This window comes from Ranitomeya variabilis, chromosome 4, assembly GCF_051348905.1.
Source record: "Ranitomeya variabilis isolate aRanVar5 chromosome 4, aRanVar5.hap1, whole genome shotgun sequence".
Lineage (NCBI taxonomy): Eukaryota > Metazoa > Chordata > Amphibia > Anura > Dendrobatidae > Ranitomeya > Ranitomeya variabilis.
This window is the reverse complement of record NC_135235.1, coordinates 381,781,081-381,795,515: the sequence shown is the minus strand read 5'-3', so window position 1 is coordinate 381,795,515 and position 14,435 is coordinate 381,781,081. Positions and strand designations below refer to the sequence as shown.

Here is a 14,435-nt window from a genome sequence, read left to right as displayed (position 1 = left end):
AGCTATCTACTGAAAGTGATCAAAAGATATTATGTACTCCAAAATGTTACCAATAAAGGCCCCAACTTATCCTGCACAAAGCCATCCCACACTGAGGTCCGTCACCAGTCACTGGAAATATAGGGAGTAGCCACGTTACCGGTAGAACAAAGACTCTGGAAAAGCAACAGCTCCCACCTCCTCAAATAAAATCCAGCGAAACCTGCACTCTACTCCAAAAGCCCCCTTACTTCTGAGCTTAAACCGCCACATGGGTGGCATTATTAAAGTTGGGAGTAGCAAATTAATTTACGAGATGCATGTCTCCAGAAGCACAAGCTAGGCACAATGTATGGGCACTAAACTGACAGATTTGCAATTCTCCAGAATAAACCATTTCATGGATGTTACTAAATAGTCACTGCAGATGTAGACGAACTCATTGAGAGGTGCAGTTTCTACAATGGGGTCACTTTTGTTTTTTTCTGCTGTTCTGGCACCTTAGGGGTTCCGCAAATGTCACCCGCAAACCATTCTAGCAAAATCTGTGCTCCAAAAGCCAAATAGTGCGCCTTCCTTATCTGACATGTGGCCTGACGACATATAGGGCATCGTCTAGATGAAATCTTTACGCAGTGAAGTTTCCAATATGGGGCCACTTGTGAGGGTTTCTACCATTCTGGGACCTCAGGGGCTAGTCTAATGGCACCTACAATCTATTTAAATTAAATCTACGTTTTAAATGCCAAGTAGCTCTTCTTTCCATCTGATCCTTGCCATGTACTGAAACAGTAGTGTATATCCAAATATGGAGTACTGTCTTGTCCGGTAAAAATTGCATAAGATATTGTCTTGTCCATTACCCCTTGCGGGAATTAAAGTTTCGAGGCTTTGGACATGCAGAGGAGGTCTGGGCTGCAGCTGATCTCTAACTTCCTCTTCATGTTCAATTCGTATGAAGGCAGGGTCAGTGACGTCAGCACTGATTGGGCACCAGGCTCACTTGTCACTCCACCGCACCAAAGCTCCGGGACCGCAAGTGCGGACACTGCTGGATTGACATAGGCATGGGAGGAGAGTATAACTCAAAAGTTATCAACCTAAAGTTACCACTGAAAGTACTTGTCACAAACAAAATTTCAAAATCACTGGGATATGTTGAAGTGTTCCAGAGTTATTACCACAAAGTGACACTGATCATTAAAGGGAACCTGTCACCCCCCCCAGGCATTTTTAACTAAAAGAGCCACCTTGTGCAGCACTAATGCTGCATTCTGTCAAGGTGGCTCTTTTATTTGGGATCCCTTCTAATGCTGCAATATTCGGTGTTTTAATTAGCCCGCCATACCTGTTGTCTGTCCGGGGGGCATGTCTTTTCCCCCCGGACACAAACGCCTCCCAGCCATCCCTCAGCCCTCCTCCTGTGCCTTCATTAACATTCCCGATGCCTGCGCTGTAAGTTCCCATCATGTGATGGGAGTCGAAAGGCAGCGCAAACTGCGCATGCCCGAAAAAGGAACTTACAGCGCAGGCGCCGGGGACGTTAATGAAGGCACAGGAGGAGGGCTGAGGGATGGCTGGGAGGCATTTGTGTCCGGGGGGAAAAGACATGCCCCCCGGACAGACAACAGGTATGGCGGGCTAATTAAAACACCGAATATTGCAGCATTAGAAGGGATCCCAAATAAAAGAGCCACCTTGACAGAATGCAGCATTAGTGCTGCACAAGATGGCTCTTTTAGTTAAAAACGACAGGTTCCCTTTAAGTTCAAAAGTCCCTAAGTGATCACAGAGTTAAACAGTCTGAACCATCATTTGAGTAACCACACCCAAGAGATCCCTCTATGTAAATGACAAGTTAGGCTACTTTCACACTAGCGTTAACTGCATTACGTTTCAAAACGTCTTTTTTCAGAAAAAACGCATCCAGCAAAACTTTTTGCTGGATGCGTTTTTTTCCCATAGACTTGTATTGGCGACGTATGGCGACGGATTGGCATACGTCGTGTACGTTTTACGACGGATGCGTCGAAATTTGGCGACACGTCGTCTCAAAAAAACGTAGATTGTAACGTTTTTTGTCTCCGCCTAAAAAACGTGTCGCGACGCATCCTGCGGCATACGTCGTTGGCTGCAATGGAAGCCTATGAGCGACGGATGCGTCGGGACACGTCGTACGACGCAATACAGCGCTGCAATACGTTTTTTTTACACTGAGCATGCTCAGAAGCTGGATTTTGTTGCCAATTGGCCAGACACCCCCAAATCTATATAAACCTGGCCTGGGCCTTCAACCCCACATATGCCTGCAAGACCCAGAGAGGAGAAGACTGCCAGCAAGACCCCAGCCACAAGACACCAGCCTGACACAGGAGCCAGCCACTGGAAGGAGCCAGCCACAGGAAGGAGCCAGCCACAGGACTCCAGCCATAAGACCTCAGCCACAAGACCACAGCCTGACACAGGAGCCAGCCACAGGAAGGAGCCAGCCACGGGACTCCAGCCACAAGACTCCAGCCACCATAGAGCCAGTGTGAGTATTGCAATTTTTGTGTGCATCTGTGTGCCTGTGCATTTGTGTGTGTATATGAGGTACTGACTACTGAAAGAGCTTAAAACCTGAAGAGAACCTGAGGCCTGCCATCGTCCTGCACCAGCCAGTGCCATGCTAGAGTCCAGATCCACCATGATGCCAGCCACTGTGAAGACCTGCAGCTTCAGCCAAAGGATTGTCAGCCTTTTGTGTGTGTGTGTGTGTGTGTGTGTATGCGTCTTCTGATTGGGTTCACCTTTCTGCCTTTGTTGTACATATGTGTATTTGCCTAAAGCTATGTGCGTGCATGTGTGTATTTTTGTACGGCTGTGTGCTTTTGTATCATGTGCCTGCACCATATTATGCCTTTGCCAATTTTATGCCTGTTCATGTGGGAGGGTATGTGTCCATGTGCAGGATTGCATCAGGGTGTGGTCAGGATTTTCCATCAGTATTTGTACGCCAAAACTAGGAGTGGGTGATAAAAGCAAAAGTATGCCTTTTTTCGTGTTATACTTTACCTAATTTTTACACTCCTGGTTTTGGCTTACAAATACTGATGGAAAATCCTGACCAAATTCTGATGCGATCCTGAATGTGGACACATACCAGGCATGTTTTTTGTGTGCGTCTTGTTGATTGCATGTGCATTTGTCCATGCTGTAATTGGTTATTTGCCTTTTTCTGATGTATTGACTGTATAGTGGTCTGTGCAGCATGTGGTTTTATTTTTTTTTTTTTTTAAATCTGATGTGTTTTTTAAAAAAGTCTAGCGGTCTGCAGCTTGTGGTTTGAATGTGAGTGTGGGTTTTTTCTATTTAATAAAAGTGTTGATTTTTTTTAAATTACAGTTATAACCATTTGCAGTTGAAGTACTTGTATTTAAAATAAAGAGCATGTCAGCTCCTAATTGTGATTTAAAAAAAAAAAAAAGAGTGAAAAAAAAATTATAATAAAATGTTTATTAAAAAAATGTCCGTAGTATTATTTCACAAAGGTAAATTTAAAACTGGTGTATGTACCAATGGTTACACATGCAATACAGGGTTGGTTGAGGGCTAATTTTTTTAATAAAGGTTAACCTGTAAATTTTTTTTTTTTTTTTTTTTTGGGGGGGGGGGGAGGTTATTTTTTTCACATAAAATGTGTCAAATATATTTTTTCTTGGTGTTAAAATTAAAAAAATTTATTTTATGGGACATGGAAATGAATGGTATAACGTGCCACTTTTTGGGGGGGTTTTGGTGTTCACCTGTATGAACATTTCTGACATCATTTTAGTAGGGTGTTTATCATTGAGCATTACCTAGTTCAGGGGGTGGTCTAACTATAGATCCATTATACATATTAACAGATAAACCAGGACCGCTGCCCACCAGGACACAGCCGCTGCCCACCAGGACACAGCTAAAGTGCTAGAAGTAAATTTTGAAGACCCCAAATCTGCTACTTCAATGTGTAGAGCAGATTGCAAGTGTCTTTTTAACTTACAGATACACCAGGACCACAGCCGCAGCAAGCCGCCTCTAGTCCCAACCAGGACCACAGTCGCAGCAAGCCGCCTCTAGTCCCAACCAACCAGGACCACAGCCACCAATCTTTTCAAGTAAGTTTTGAAGACCCCAAATCTGCTACTTCAATGTGTAGAGCAGATTGCAAGTGTCTTTTTAACTTACAGATACACCAGGACCACAGCCGCAGCAAGCCGCCTCTAGTCCCAACCAGGACCACAGTCGCAGCAAGCCGCCTCTAGTCCCAACCAACCAGGACCACAGCCACCAATCTTTTCAAGTAAGTTTTGAAGACCCCAAATCTGCTACTTCAATGTGTAGAGCAGATTGCAAGTGTCTTTTTAACTTACAGATACACCAGGACCACAGCCGCAGCAAGCCGCCTCTAGTCCCAACCAGGACCACAGTCGCAGCAAGCCGCCTCTAGTCCCAACCAACCAGGACCACAGCCACCAATCTTTTCAAGTAAGTTTTGAAGACCCCAAATCTGCTACTTCAATGTGTAGAGCAGATTGCAAGTGTCTTTTTAACTTACAGATACACCAGGACCACAGCCGCAGCAAGCCGCCTCTAGTCCCAACCAGGACCACAGTCGCAGCAAGCCGCCTCTAGTCCCAACCAACCAGGACCACAGCCACCAATCTTTTCAAGTAAGTTTTGAAGACCCCAAATCTGCTACTTCAATGTGTAGAGCAGATTGCAAGTGTCTTTTTAACTTACAGATACACCAGGGCCGCAGCAAGCTTGAGCAACAATGTCCTCTTCTGACAGCCCTCCTCCACAGCAACAGCGTGTATCGGTAAGTTAACACAAAACTTTTTTTTTTTTTTTTTTAATTTCTTTAAATTACATTTTTATGGATAACTACATGCATAAATTATGTTTCAACAGGAAGCTGAATCAGATGAGGAGCTGTCAGAAGGGGGCGAGACGGGTGGAGAGATGCTAGTGGAGGAGGAACCAAGTGTAAGTAGTGGGGAAACCGTTTTTTCGCACATCACACTGCACCATACACAAAACAGATTTTCATACATAACTAAACACAGAAAATATATGCCTACATTACTGAGAATTTGTTTCCTTTATTTCAGGCTGCTGCTGCTGCTGCTCCTGCTGCTGCCGCTGAAGGTTCTCCCAGACAATCCCAGAGTCGGCGGACTCGTCGCCGCGGTCGGCTATCAGTGAGTTTTTTTTTTTTTGGGGAGGGGTATTCTATTGGTACTTTAGTGTTTCAGTGTACTAATTTGTTTGTTTTCCTTTTTTTTTTTTTTGGCACAGGCTTCACAGCGTGCTCCCGCAGAAGAGGATGATGATGATGACGACATTGATATCGAGAATCTCATCGAGGAGGTTCGCGAGCGGGAGCCGCTGTGGAACATGGCTGACCGCAGGCATGCTGATACCGGTGTCACCCGTCGGCTCTGGGACGAAGTGTGTCGCAACCTGTTTCCAAGGCGGGAGAGCCTTCATCCTCAGCAGCAGAGCAAACTAGGTAAGTATTCACTTTCCAGTGATGTTTTGAGCTGACTGTAATGTATTGCATTTACCAATTTTTGTTTTTTTCTTTTGATTCTTGTCTTCACAGTTGGAAAGATTAGGAAGCGGTGGCGGTCACTGAGGGATCGCTTTAAGAGGGAATTCAATGATGAGATGAAGGCCCCGAGTGGCTCTGCAGGAAGGAAGAGGAGCAAATATAAATATGGCCCGGCCCTCTCCTTCCTGAGGCGAACCATGCTGAGCAGAGTGTAAGTATTCTACAGCCCACTAATAACCATGTTAACCTGTCTACTTAGTTTGCTTTCAGTCAGGGCTTTTTCATTCCAATGTATTAATTTCATTTGTTTTTTCTTTCACAGCACCTTCTCCAGCCACCGGGCGCCTGCATCTTCCTCTGCGCCCTCTGGAGCGATCCCTCCTGAGTCCGCCACTGAGGGCCACGTCGGTAGGCCCCACACCTCTGTCCCCTCCTCTGACCCCTCCTCTGACCCCTCTGTCCCCTCCACTTCATCCGTCCCAAGCAGTGGAGCATTATTGCAGCCTTCATTGCTCGCATCTGATGCTGAACAGATAGCGTTTCCTTTACCCCACCCCTCTGATCCTGCCACCTCGACACCACCATTAGGTTCGTGGCGGCAGCGACAGAGGGGTCAGGAAAAGAGCTATGCTCCTGAGTTCTTGCACCTGAATGCATCCTTCCAAGGCTCTTTCAAAATTTTGGGAGAGCAAGTGACTGCTGGTTTCAACATGGTGCAGTCACGCATCAGTGAAACAAGCCGTGAAACCAGCAGTCGCTTGGATAGGCTGCATTCAGCTGTAAGTCCCGATCCGGCCAATATTTTTTTTAACTCCATGCTCAGGACCATGGAGAAACTATCTTTTGAGCAACAGATGCGGGTAATGAATACCTGCCATAATGCTCTACTGCAGGCCGTTAACGAGTCTACCCACACACCTCGCCACACCTCCACTCCAATTCCACACCATACCCCCCATTACCAAACCCAGCCCCAATACCCACACCAGCACCATTACCAAACCCAGCCCCAATCCCCACACCAGCACCATTACCAAACCCAGTCCCACTACCCTACCCAGTCACAATACCCAACCCAGTCCCCACAACAATCCCGGCCCCCAGACCAAATTACTTCCCCAATGTTTTCTTTACCCAGCTTTTCTCTTCCCCCTACCCCAACACCACCCCCCTCTGGTCAGCCTCTTGGTTTACCCCCCCCTTCCACTGCACCCCAAACAAGTAGGGTTTCCCCACCTATCGACGTGGTCCAACCTTCCTGCCCCTCCTCCTCTCATATCTCCACCCAACAGTTTCAAGATTTGTAAATACGATGTTTAGTTTTTTTTTGCAAAATCTTCCAAAAACAAATTTGATATTAAAAAAAAATATTTTTTGTTGGCAAAAAAAAAAAAAAAAAAAAAAAAAAAAAAAAAAAAGAGTTAAAATAAAATTCTGAATATAAAATTCTACTCTGTGTGTGTGTCTGGATTTATTAAGGTAATATAATAAAAAAGGTTTTAATAAAAACAAACACCGAACATTTTAAAGGTATAACAAAACGGTTTTACTAGCAAGAAAACCACGCTTTTGGGCCTTTTTTTTTTTTTTTGGGCAGAAACACATTTTTTACATAAACAAAACACATGGGAAACTGGTTACACAATCATGTCTTGCCACGGGATCCGCCCGACAGGTGAGACAAAATAATCGGCAAACTGGTCCCTCATCCTTGTAACTGAACTTGTAGAGCGAACTGAGCTGCTGCGGTAGTCCCACAAGGTGGTCTCCAACTCTTCATCATCCAAGGAAACGGGCTCCTTTGAAAGGACAAAGTTGTGGAGCACCACACAGGCTTTAACGACCTCGTCTATAGTTGTTGTTTTCAACTTGATAGCCGTCAGCAGAACCCGCCACTTCGCCGTCAATATGCCAAAGGAACACTCCACGACTCTTCGTGCTCTAGTAAGCCGGTAATTAAAGACCCGCTTGGTATGGTTTAAGTTCCGGCTACTGTACGGTTTCAGTAGGTGCGGCGACAGTTGAAAGGCTTCATCACCTACAAAAACATATTCCAGGGCTGGGTCATTGGTTCCTGGCAGTGGTCTGGCTGGCGGTAAATCGTAGCTCTCTCCATAAAGGCAACGACCCATCGGAGAGTTTTTAAGAACTTGTGAATCGTTGGACCGTCCATACGCTCCTATGTCCACGGCAAGGAACCTGCAGTTGGCATCTGCAATAGCCATAAGGACGATGGAGAAATACTTCTTATAATTATAATACTCCGATCCTGTTCCTGCCGGTTTCGCAATCCTTATATGTTTCCCGTCAACTGCACCCACACAATTAGGGAAATTGCAAATTTGCTGAAACTCTTCAGCACTTCGCAACCAGATTTCCATGGATGGTTGGGGGATATACTCTGGTTGCAAAGTGGTCCAAACAGCCCGACATGTGTCCTTCACTATTCCAGAGATAGTTGAAATGCCCAGCCTGAACTGATAATGGAGCGAAGTCATAGATTCACCCGTAGCTAGGAAACTTTAAAAAAAAAAAAATGTTAGAAAAAATTGCACAGACCAACAAGTTTTAATATGGCACTGTTAATTTTTTTTTAAGGACGGGACACCCAATAAAACCAGCATGAAACCGGTGTAAAAAAACAGTGGAATGTCCGCCAAGAAAACCCAAATTACATGCTGCAGAAAATAGTGCGCAATATGTCAGCGCAGTATTGTCTGCAGCATGTAATATAACATTCAAAATGACCAATGACAGAAAAAAAACAGTTGCATGTCATCAAACCCAAAAAAAACAAACAAAAAAAAAAAAAAAAATGCAGAAAATGCAACGCAATATTTCAGCGCAGTATTTTCTGCAGTCTGTTATCTAACATTCAATATCAGCAATGACATTTAAATAAAGCAGTGGACTGTCCGCAAAGAAAACCAAAATTACATGCTGCAGAAAATAGTGCGCATTATGCCAGCGCAGTATTGTCTGCAGCATGTAATATAACATTCAAAATGACCAATGACAGAAAAAAAACAGTTGCATGTCATCAAACCCAAAAACCAAAAAAAAAAAAAAAAAAACTGCAGAAAATGCAACGCAAAATTTCAGCGCAGTATTTTCTGCAGTCTGTTATCTAACATTCAATATCAGCAATGACATTTAAATAAAGCAGTTGAATGTCCGCCAAGAAAACCAAAACTACATGCTGCAGAAAATAGTGCGCAATATGTCAGCGCAGTATTGTCTGCAGCATGTAATATAACATTCAATATCAGCAATGAAATAAAAAAAAGAGGCTTACCGCAGGGTCACCATCAGCCGCTCCGCCGGTGTGATGGCAAGCCTCATCCTTGTATCCTGTCTTCGGATGACATCCTCCAGTTTTGCAAGCAAAAAATCGAAATGTTCAATCCTCATCCGCACGTAGTTGTGGAATTTGTGTGGATTGTGCCGCAACTCCAGGTACAGAGTGGACTGGACACCCCGGGTCATCCGTAGTTGATTAATCGGATGAATCCACAGTCGCCTCCGTCTCCGTTGCTGCAGAAGCATCCTACGCCTTTCCGCTGCCGCCTCCTTCTCCCGCACTATGATATCCAGGCGATTTGTCTCAAAGATAACGTCGGTAACCAAACTAGCAATCCTCCCAAGAACACCTTCCATCGCTGCCACAAAACTAAAACCCACAAAGATGGGCTGTAAATACAGTACTATATAGTTTTTCAAATTTTCCAGTAGCCAATCAAATTTTGGGAGCCTCCCCTTTTAAAAACGGATCCGTCGGAAAAACGGATGCAACGGATGGTAAAACGTATGCAACGTATATAACGCATCCAGTATTTTCGACGGAAACGTTTAGCGGATTTGCGACGGATCCGTCGAAATGCTGGATGCGTGGCATACGTTTGTCACCGTTTTTCACTTTTTTGACGCATCCGTTTTTTCGGCAAAAAAACGGATTTGCGACGTAATGCAGTTAACGCTAGTGTGAAACTAGCCTTACAGCCATAGAACCATGGACCGTGGTAGATAAAAGGAAGCTTGACTGAGGAATTTGAAATGTGATGTGATTTCAGCACTGTATTAACAGTGAATTTATCGTAATTAGAAAGGTAACAATAGGGAGAGGGAAGTGCATTGATATATTTTACTACTCATAACTTTCTGTACATTAAATTTGTTAATATTAATTAACTGACGAATTTGTAATCTTGAAGCCCAAATTAAAACTGCTTAAAGAAATGCAAGTTAAATATGGAGATGTCCTGTGGAACTAATCATATTCCAGCTCTACATTAGCCCTTCTGCTAGATTCATACATTTCTCTCAATGAACCACTTACCTCTCACTTCCTTCCTTGACCCTGAGGATGTCACAGAGCTGCTGCACCTTCTGCCTACGTTCTTCAGTCAGTGCTTCCCGCTCGTCTTCACAGCAAAGGGAAAAACGCCGTTCAAAGTCTTCCAGCTCTAACAATACAGAAAATGCCTGCAACAGAGTGTTGTCATCCTTACTGATCAGCTAAAACCAGAGCACTGTTTGTAACCTCAAATGTCAGGGGTCACTGATACCTCACCTTGTGAGCACGTTCTTACTGTGCCTATGATGGGCTATCCATATAGCACATGCAGTCCACAGATAACCGCAATTTACTGGAACTCCGAGCTAAAGCTCAGCTAAGACTGTAGCATTATGCCTCTGTTCCGCCCATTGCTAAAACAAGCACCTCAGTCCTTCATTCTACCAACCAGTTCTTAGATTTCTGATTTTTATTAATCAAAATTTATGGTACTTCAGAATTTTACCAAAAACCATAGAGAAATTATTCACAGTGAACTCACCGCTGCACGGTGAGACTTTTTCCTCACTGTGCTAGCGGTGATCTCACTGAGGTCCCCGCAGTTCAGATGCCCGGCTGGGAACACAGCCTCAGAACTGCGGTAACCTCCATGACATCACTACTAGTCATTTAGGCTGAGATTGTAGCAGCTCATTCACCACTGGTTCTCATCCTGGATGGTCATATCTTGGCATCATCCAGGTTAAAAACTGTTTATTCCCAGACATGAATTACAGCATGGGACAGAACGATGGACAGGTGAGGGATATGTTTTTTTTTTATTTTCTATTTATTACAGGAGAATAGGGCTTCAATGCAATGGGCGTTAGGCTATGTGCACACGATGCAGATCCACAGCGGATTTTTCCGCGCAGAAACGCTGCAGATCCGCACTGTGATGTACAGTACAATGTTATTCAATGGGAAAAAAAAAAGCTGTGCAGATGGTGCGGAAAATTCAGTGCGGAATTGCGGCGGATCTCAAAGAAGTGCATGTCACTTCTTTTGTGCGTATCTGCAGCGTTTCTGCTCCCCTCCATGTTAAAATTCCGCAGTGGCAAAAACCGCAGAAAATTTGCATCAATTCCGCACAAAATCCGCAGCAAATCCACGGCTGCGGATTCTGCCAGGAGATGCAGATTTGGTGCAGAAAATTCTGCACCTCTTTTCCTACGTGTGCACATAGCCTTAAGGTACCTTCACACTAACCGATTTTGCAACGATAACGATCCGTGACGTTGCAGCGTCCTGGATAGCGATATCGTTGTGTTTGACACGCAGCAGCGATCTGGATCCTGCTGTGATATCGCTGGTCGTTGCTGAAAGTTCAGAACTTTATTTGGTCGTCAGATCGGCGTGTATCGTCGTGTTTGACAGCCAAAGCAACAATGCCAGCAATGTTTTACAGTGGTAACCAGGGTAAATATCGGGTTACTAAGCGCAGGGCCGCGCTTAGTAACCCGATGTTTACCCTGGTTACCATTGTAAATGTTAAAAAAAAAAACCAGTACATACTCACCTTCTGCTGTCTGTCACACGTCCCTCGCCGTCTCCTTCCCGCACTGACTGTGAGTGCCGGCGGTACAGAGCACAGCGGTGACGTCACCGCTGTACTCTGCTTTTACTTTACGGCCGGCGCTCACAGTCAGTGCGGGAAGGAGACGGCGAGGGACGTGTGACAGACAGCAGAAGGTGAGTATGTACTGTTTTTTTTACATTTACGCTGGTAACCAGGGTAAACATCGGGTTACTAAGCGCGGCCCTGCGCTTAGTAACCCGATGTTTACCCTGGTTACCAGGGGACTTCGGCATCGTTGGTCGCTGGAGAGCCGTCTGTGTGACAGCTCTCCAGCGACCACACAGCGACTAAACAGCAACGCTGCAGCGATCGGCATCGTTGTCTGTAGTGTGAAGGTACCTTTAGGGGAGTAAAACTGTTATTTTTAAATAAAAATGGAAAAGTGGGTTTTGTTTTTATTTCAAATAAAGGAGTTTATTCTGGCCGTATCTTTATTTACCATGTAACTATAGGATTAGTTATGAATAAGTGTCTTATAGAAGCCTCTCCATTACTAAGCTGTGGACTTGATGTCACCGGACAATACAAGGGTGACATTAACCTCACAAATATGAACCCCAATTGCCACCGCCATAGGGCAAGTGGGAAGAGCCGGGCAAAGCACCAGAATTGGAGCATCTAATAGATGCGCCTTTACTGGGTGGCTGTGGGCTGCTTTTTTTTAGGCTGGGGTGGGAGGGAGGCACCGTCCATGGCCCCTTAACAGACTGAGAATACCAGCCCCCATCCATCTGCCTCAGCTTGACTGGTTGTCAAAAATGAGGGGGACCCAACGCTTTTTTTTTTTTAAATTATTTAAATAATTTAAAAAAACAGGGTGGGGGCCCTTCTATTCTTGATAAACAACCTTGCTAAAGCTTACAGCTGAGAGTTGCAGCCTGCAGCTGTCTGTTTTGCCTAGTTATCAAAAATACAGGAGAACCCAGTCTGTTTTTTATTTAGCGCACAGGCGTCAGCTGATGAATACTCCCATCAGCCGCTTTTGCTCTCGCAGTTATTAGCGGCAGCAGGCGGCAGCTGATGGGAGTGGTAGTCCCATTAGCTGACGCCAGTGACCGGAGGTAAACTTTTACCTCCGATCACAGCTGTGGGCTCACGCTGTCATTTCAGGGTGGGAACTGCAGTTCTCTGACCGGCGGTAATGATTTACAGTACCGCCGGTCACAGTCACAGCTGCGGGGTCACACTGACATCTGACAGCATGTCCCTGCAGTGCTCTGATCGACTAAAGATCTTTCCGTGGTCAGAACGGCCGGTAAGATCACATTCATAGTGGAAACTTGATCACTTACTGAATTTTGTGGAAAATGCTCAGGAATCCTAACACTAATCCAAATGTGCAACATTTTTGCTGACTTTGAGATTGGCGAACATTTGCCAAACAAGTTTGCTCATCTATAATCCTGACTCTTCACAACTTTCCATTTTTTTGCATATATTTTACCTAAAACTAAATCAGATTTTCACCAGTTTAAAAGTAAATAAAGAGAACTAAATGAATCAAAAAAGTAACTTGTCATGTTTTTTTTTTTTGAGGAAAATAAACCGGTATCAAATCAGTTAGTGGCAAAAGAATGTGCACCTTTGCTTTCAGTATCTGGTGTGCCCCTTTGTGCAGCAATAAAAGCATCTAAACATAATTGTTCATCAGTCCTCCACATCGGCTTACAGGAATTTTAGCTCATTCCTCCATTACATTACACAATAGTGTCACATCTGTAACGTAGGCGGGTTTTCTCTAGCTCACTGCTCCAATAAACTTCTATAGGATTAAGGCCAGGCCTTCGACATTCTTAAAATCTGACTGAATAATTTTATTTATATAGCGCCAACATATTTTGCAGCACTTTACAATTCAGAGAAGACATGTACAGACAATATCGGACAATTCAGAATAGCACATACCAAGAAGAATGAGGGCCCTGCTCAAAAGCTTACAACTTTATTTTATGTTGAATGATTTGTGAGGTTTGGGTCATAGTCTTTCTGCATACTCTTGAATTCAGCTCAGACAAATGTCATGACATTTTCCATTATCATTTGCTGATAAAATTCAAAGTGTATTGTTCCAATGAGAGCAAACCATCCTGGCCCAGAAGCAGAAACACAGGATGAAATCATGTTCACAGATGCTGTAAGGTTTTTGCACCACAATGTAGTGTTTTTCTTTCTTCAAAGATAACATTTGTTATTTAAACAAAAAGCTATATTTTGGTCAGTCAACAACAAAACAGTGTTCCAAAAACCTACGGGCTTGCCCAGCTGATCTTTAGCCAATTGCAGATGGACAACAATGTTCTTCATTGACAGCAGTTGATTTCTCCTTGCCATCCTGCTATGCCTCCATTGTTCTTCAATGTCATCCTGATGGTGGACTCAAGAACATTAGTTAATGTGAAAGGGCTTTAGTTACTTAAAGGGAACCTGTCACCCCCAAAATCGAAGATGAGCTAAGCCCACCGGCATCAGGGGCTTGTCTACAGCATTCTGGAATGCTGTAGATAAGCCCCTATGTATCCTGAAAAATGAGAAAAGCAGGTTATATTATACTCATCCAGGGGCAGTCCCACTGCGGTGGGTGTCGCAGTGCGGTCCGGGGCCTCCCATCTTCTTAGATCACGTCCTCTTCTTATATTCCTGTAGCGGCTCCGGCGCAGGCGTACTTTGTCTGCTCTGTTGAGGGCAGAGCAAAGTACTGCAGTGCGCAAGTGCCGGGAAAGGTAAGAGAGACCCAGCACCTGCGCACTGCAGTACTTTGCTCTACCCTCAACCGGAGCCGCAGCGTGAAGACAAGAAGAGGACGTCATCGTAAGAAGATCGGAGGCCCCGGAAAGGACCACGACACCCATCAGATCGGACCCCCCCAGGTGAGTATAATCTAACCTCTTTTTCTCATTTTTCAGGATACATCGGGGGCTTATCTACAGCATTACAGAATGCTGTAGATAAGCCCCTGATGCTGGTGG

General features: G+C 44.6%; 1 protein-coding gene and 2 long non-coding RNA genes across 3 annotated transcripts in view; 2 read left to right on the top strand and 1 right to left on the bottom strand.

Moving 5' to 3' along the window:
• PATL1 (PAT1 homolog 1, processing body mRNA decay factor) overlaps positions 1-14,435 on the bottom strand; it is a 131,099-nt gene that overhangs the window by 13,154 nt on the left and 103,510 nt on the right. The window contains exon 14 of the mRNA XM_077250815.1: positions 9,894-10,039. Within this exon, the coding sequence (XP_077106930.1) occupies positions 9,894-10,039 (146 nt within the window). The remainder of the gene's footprint in view (positions 1-9,893; positions 10,040-14,435) is intronic.
• Positions 2,348-4,260, top strand: LOC143764826 (uncharacterized). Its single transcript, XR_013213277.1, has 4 exons — positions 2,348-2,512; positions 3,867-3,933; positions 4,006-4,118; positions 4,191-4,260. It is a non-coding gene; the product is annotated as an uncharacterized LOC143764826 (long non-coding RNA).
• On the top strand, positions 4,265-4,630 carry LOC143764825 (uncharacterized). The gene is made up of 3 exons (XR_013213276.1): positions 4,265-4,303; positions 4,376-4,488; positions 4,561-4,630. It is a non-coding gene; the product is annotated as an uncharacterized LOC143764825 (long non-coding RNA).